This window comes from Bremia lactucae, linkage group LG19 (assembly GCF_004359215.1).
Source record: "Bremia lactucae strain SF5 linkage group LG19, whole genome shotgun sequence".
Classification (NCBI taxonomy): Eukaryota; Oomycota; class Peronosporomycetes; order Peronosporales; family Peronosporaceae; genus Bremia; species Bremia lactucae.
Window position 1 is genome coordinate 627766 of NC_090628.1, and position 5218 is coordinate 632983.

General features: G+C 45.2%; 5 protein-coding genes across 5 annotated transcripts; 3 read left to right on the top strand and 2 right to left on the bottom strand.

The window, feature by feature from the left end:
• Positions 1–366: 366 nt before the first annotated feature.
• Positions 367–693, top strand: CCR75_001472 (uncharacterized protein; the record flags this gene model as incomplete). Its single annotated transcript, XM_067959575.1, has 1 exon — positions 367–693. One exon carries the CDS (start codon positions 367–369, stop codon positions 691–693), a length of 327 nt encoding a protein of 108 aa, XP_067823936.1.
• A 219-nt stretch (positions 694–912) lies between these two features.
• On the top strand, positions 913–1750 carry CCR75_001473 (uncharacterized protein; the record flags this gene model as incomplete). Its single annotated transcript, XM_067959576.1, has 2 exons — positions 913–979; positions 1038–1750. The coding sequence occupies 2 exons, from the start codon at positions 913–915 to the stop codon at positions 1748–1750; spliced, it is 780 nt and encodes a 259-aa protein (XP_067823935.1).
• A 96-nt stretch (positions 1751–1846) lies between these two features.
• CCR75_001474 (uncharacterized protein) lies at positions 1847–3391 on the bottom strand (the record flags this gene model as incomplete). Its single annotated transcript, XM_067959577.1, has 1 exon — positions 1847–3391. The coding sequence occupies one exon, from the start codon at positions 3389–3391 to the stop codon at positions 1847–1849; it is 1545 nt and encodes a 514-aa protein (XP_067823727.1).
• Positions 3392–3453: 62 nt separating this feature from the next.
• On the top strand, positions 3454–4866 carry CCR75_001475 (uncharacterized protein; the record flags this gene model as incomplete). The annotated part of the gene is made up of 5 exons (XM_067959578.1): positions 3454–3922; positions 3987–4147; positions 4207–4318; positions 4377–4448; positions 4514–4866. The coding sequence occupies 5 exons, from the start codon at positions 3454–3456 to the stop codon at positions 4597–4599; spliced, it is 900 nt and encodes a 299-aa protein (XP_067823726.1). The 3' UTR covers positions 4600–4866.
• Positions 4867–4964: 98 nt separating this feature from the next.
• Positions 4965–5201, bottom strand: CCR75_001476 (uncharacterized protein; the record flags this gene model as incomplete). Its single annotated transcript, XM_067959579.1, has 1 exon — positions 4965–5201. The coding sequence occupies one exon, from the start codon at positions 5199–5201 to the stop codon at positions 4965–4967; it is 237 nt and encodes a 78-aa protein (XP_067823934.1).
• Positions 5202–5218: the final 17 nt, after the last annotated feature.

A 5218-nucleotide genomic window follows, 5' to 3' on the forward strand; every position in this document is an offset into this window, starting at 1 on the left:
GCGTACGTAGATATTCTTGCGAGCAAGGCGACTTCTCCACATCAGCTCTGCAGCCAATAGTTCGTTTGTCTCTCCTCCTGTCAAATGTTTTCATATACTGAGCGTAATGGTGTTACGACGTTAGCCAATACTAAATTCAGACTCGAATGAGGAGATGACAGCTAAGGACGGAAGGCGAAGGAAGCGATTGAAAGAGATTCGCATTGCTCATATTACCATTAAAGTAATCAAGTAACTGACGGTTCTGTGCATGTATCGTATCCAGACAAACCTTCTGGTATTCGCTGTGCGCGTAAGCTTCGCGTGCATCGCCGTACGCAGCGCTGGGCGCAAAAGTCCTACAACAAGAGTCACTCAGTGACTGCTATGAAGGCTAACCCGCTTGGTGGTTCGTCCATGGCCAAGGGCATTGTGCTTGAAAAGATTGGAATTGAAGCCAAGCAGCCGAACTCGGCTATTCGTAAGTCGTGCCGTGTGCAGCTTATCAAGAATTCCAAGAAGATTGCGGCCTTTGTGCCTCGCGATGGTTGCCTTAATTACGTTGACGAGAACGACGAAGTCTTAATTTCGGGTTTTGGTCGTCGTGGCCATGCCGTTGGTGATATCCCAGGTGTGCGTTTTAAGGTCGTTAAGGTCTCGGGCGTGTCGCTTCTTGCGCTCTACAAGGAGAAGAAGGAGAAACCGCGTTCGTAGATAATTCTCTCGTCATTAATAGGAAATTTGGGTCGGCTTTTTTCGAGTATTTGTATCTGCTGATGGCAGAGTAGGTCTTGTAATTACGGATAAGATGGAATCGCCTTGCCCCGACTCTTTTCTATATAATACTTTGTCGAATTACATATTTTTGTCTTTTTCTTTGATTAGTTAACTTCGGCTCTTAGTGTAGTTTTTATTGTCCAATTTTTTTTTATCATGGAGGTTGAGCTCGTGCCAGTGCTCACGGACAACTATGCGTATCTACTAATTGATCCAATCACTCGTAAATTATTCTCTTTCATGGTTGAAATGTATCATGAGTCACGAATATTTTGCTATAGGCGTGGCGGCGGCAGTTGATCCCGTGAATGCCGAGAAAGTCTACACACGTGCAAAAGGTCTCCAAGTGATAATTTCCATGATTTTAACAACACACTCGCACTGGGATCACGCTGGCGGCAATCAAAATCTTCTTGATCTTATTGCTAAGAATGAACATCGTTCAATTGAGGTAGTTGGCGGACCAGTTCAAGCGGTGGAAGCTCAGACGCAGACTGTCACTGATGGAGACGTTCTCAAGGTTGGTAATCTGGATGTTCAGGTCTATTACACACCTTGCCACACACGAGACCACGTACTTTACCATTGCCAAGACGCCCTTTTTACGGGCGACACATTGTTTATTGCGGGATGCGGCCGCTTCTTCAGTGGCAGTCCCAAGGAAATGCATCATGCTCTTAACAAGGTCGTTGCGAAGCTGCCGAAAGCGACAAAAATCTACTGTGGTCATGAGTACACTGCGAGTAATTTACGATTTGCTGTCCACGTGGAGCCAACAAATAAAGCGGCCAAGGAGAAATTGGTCTGGGCGATTGAAAAGACGAGAGGTGGTGAGCCTACAGTTCCATCAACTATTAAGGAGGAGCTGGCCACAAATCCCTTTATGCGTGTGACGGAACGCACTGTGCAGAAGTTTGCAAAGGGCGAAAATGACCCTGTTAAAGTGATGGAATTCCTTCGTGCGGCCAAAGATAAGTTTAAAATTGGCAAGTAGGACAATTAAGATTTTTTTCTTAATACTATCAGCCTTTCTAAATATCAAAAAGGGATGCAACTTTTTTGAAAAAAGAGTTTGTGCGTGTAGTATCAATTAATATTCGTCTCGCAAAATAGGAGGTATAAATTCATGACCCCCAGTTCCGAAATCAGTATCATCATCACTCCAAGCATCTCTATCGTCAAGAGCATCGATCTCTGCTTTCGATACGCAATTTGGTGTTTCGGAATCGACGTCAGTAGACATGGTTGGATACAAATTAGTAGGGAGTGATTTCCATTTCATAATGAGTCCATCTTCTCCCGCGGAATAGAGCTCACGAGTAGCTTTTCGATAGAGACAAGCGTTTATTTGTTGATAATGAGCTGTAGCAGATTCTACTTGTGCTCCACTGTCTCCAAATACACGATAAGAAGACAATGCACCGTCCGACCCATTCGGAAGAAAGACGAACGTACTCTCGTAAGCACCACTTTCTTGCACGACTGCCATTTGAACATTTCTAGCAGCACGAGGTTGTGTTCGATGCACTCCTTCATAGTTCATAAATTGATGTTCCCCTGATGTGGCATTCCAAAGTCGAAGTTTTCCATCCATGCCGTTGCTTAGCAAATATCTTCCATCCGGAGTATACGCGATACTTGTAATCCCTGCAGAATGTGCCACCGCTAAAGAGGTGCTTGCTGCAGCATGCGGATCATTGCGCGTCTCACGATACGTGGAAGCATGCAACCTTGCATGATGAGAGTCTACTTTTGTCCTTGCTCGTTGTTGATCTTTCATTTCTGCTTCAGATGCTCCATCACGTCTTCTCCTTTTTCTCGCAGTCATTGACATTGGCATGGAATTTCGAATCACATTTGTATACAAATTCGATCTCCTCGGTACTTCCGCTTTTCCTTCTTGATTTAAACAGAGCAAACACGCAGTCGCTCCAGATCGTCGAATGTCCCAAAGGCGAAGTTCGCCATCTCTCGCCCCCGTGGTTACGATAAACTCACTTGTCGGAGACCAATCTAAAGTCCATATTTCGTCTTGATGACCCAAGAGACTATGTGCGGTGGCCCCACTTTCCATATCCACGAGTCGTACTTCCCCTTTTGCAATTCCAGCAGCAATTAATGCATGCGTCGTACTAACGGGTGAGAACTTTGCTCCAAACACTGCACTGCGTAAATGTAATGAACTCACACACGAAAAGGTTTCGGCATCCCAAATTTTCACATGTTCGTCTAAAGAGCTGGAAATGCAAATTCCACCGTCGGCTGGATACCAATCGACCATTGAAATGCCAAATTGAAGAGTTGGAGCATTTCTCGTTTTTGCATCGGCAGTGCAAATTGGGTCTAATGCATTTGTCGTAGAATACGCCAAATGACCCAAAAAATCGGCTTTATCGAGTGTTTCGAGATCAAATACCAAAAGTTGGGACTTGGAAGTTCCAACGAATAAAAACCGTTGTTCGACTGGGTCTAATGCAAAGCTCCAGACGCGCATTCCTTGGCGAAAGATATAATTACTCGTCGAAGGTGAATGCTGCAATAATGTCGTAGACTCTCGAGCGTGCAAATTGTCACTGTACGCTCGGGACGGCAGCCCCACGCTGCGATCTAGCAGGTAGCAAAACGCTGACACCATCTTTAGAATAGCATTATTGAATTCGACAGGAGATCATTGAATATCAAAGGCACTATTGTTGAATGCTTGCGAAAAAAGTTGATCAGTTGCTAAGTCTTGTGGCCTCCCGGGGAGCGCCAATCCCGACGTTGATAAAGGCTAGATTGCCAATTAATAACGTAGTGGCCTTCTCAGGCGGTATCGACTCATCTCTAGCGGCAGCGCTAGTGTACCAGGTCTTCCCGCAAACGAGCGCTGCGTGCATTGGGAGATCCGCAGCATTACCGTCCATCCAACTCCTTCAGGCTCAAAACATTGCCTCGCACATTGGTATTCCATTGTGGGAATGCCATACGGAAGAATTAAAACATGATGGCTATGTAGCGAATCAAGGCCAAAGTTGCTACTATTGCAAAACGACATTGTACTCGACGCTGGTTCAAGTAGCAGAGTTTGCGTGGAGAGAATGGCAACAACAAGACCAAGCCACCATAGAGCCTGTTTTATATAATGGCACCAATGCTGATGATCTGCTCGATTCCACACGAGTTGGTAGGATTCTATTTAGTTTTGTTGGTTTTTTATGTTTGGTATAGATTGATTGGAAGAGCTGTAGGACTGGTGGCAGCGTCGGAGTTTCACGTCGTGAGTCCGCTTAGCCACCTCACGAAGCAAGAAGTACGAGATGTGGCTAAATACTTGGGCTTGCCGAATTGGAACGCGTCTGCTTCGCCATGTCTAAGATCGAGATTGCAGTTTGGGGTAGAAGCTACCGAGGTGAGGGAGATGTGTGCGCTTTGTTATCAGCTCGTGAGACTAAGTTTTGAATGGATTAGCAACATTTGTATCGGGTTGAACAAGCGGAAGATTTTGTACGTAAATCGATACGTTTGAGGCCACAACAGAATATGCGCGTGCGTTTTCTCGCAGGCAACAAGGCAGCAATTGGTACCAATGGAACTGTATTCTGCGGTGTGAATAGTAGTCTAAGTTGTTTCTGGTATAGAGCTTGATGAAGAAGCGTTGGAGAAGGCAAAAGTTCATTTTGACACGATTGCTTCGGAGCTGCGAAGCCTTGGTACGGTAGTATTATAAAAGACTTGATAATTTTGTATTGATTGTTTGAACGAGCTTTTTAAACAGGGTTTAATGCTGTGAAGCTTCGCGCTTTTAGAACTGGTAGTCTGAGTGGCTATAACGCAACTACTGTCGTACGTCATGCAAGCTAGATGATATCAATGTCCCGCTTTCAGCATCGATGTGAAGTTATGTTAAATCAACAGCTTGGTTAAAAAACTTAATTAAATTGTGTGCAAAACGATTGATACTAATAAAGAGACGGAATATTTTGGTCTTTGAGAGACCTTATGTGGCGCAATTACACATCTCGATAGGTCTTTATGATGCGATTCCGTAAGATTATGAAATTTGAAATCCATATTTGCCTTAAGCAATATTCAAAATGATATTTTGCCAGGTAAATCACGTCCATGAACGTTCCAATCTCGTCAGAAAGTATACATCTACGTCTTCCGGCTGCAGTCTTGCGAACACCTTTGCAAGACTGCAGGCGCAAGGCTACATATTTACACTACTAGCACGCGAAAAATCGCACAACTTGCACCGAGGTGGCTGTCGTGCCTTTTGACAAATACGCCACGCTGCCATCCGGGAAGCTCTTTAAAGCTTGGTAGCGATTTCCAACCACAGCCTTGTCGATCGTCACCTTACTGCTAATCTCTTGACCCGTGGTTGCGTCCAAAACCTGAGCATACACAGTCCGCGCGCCGCCCTCCGTTAGGTCTCCTCCCGCCGAGCTGCCTTCCCACATTGCCAGCAACCCGCCTT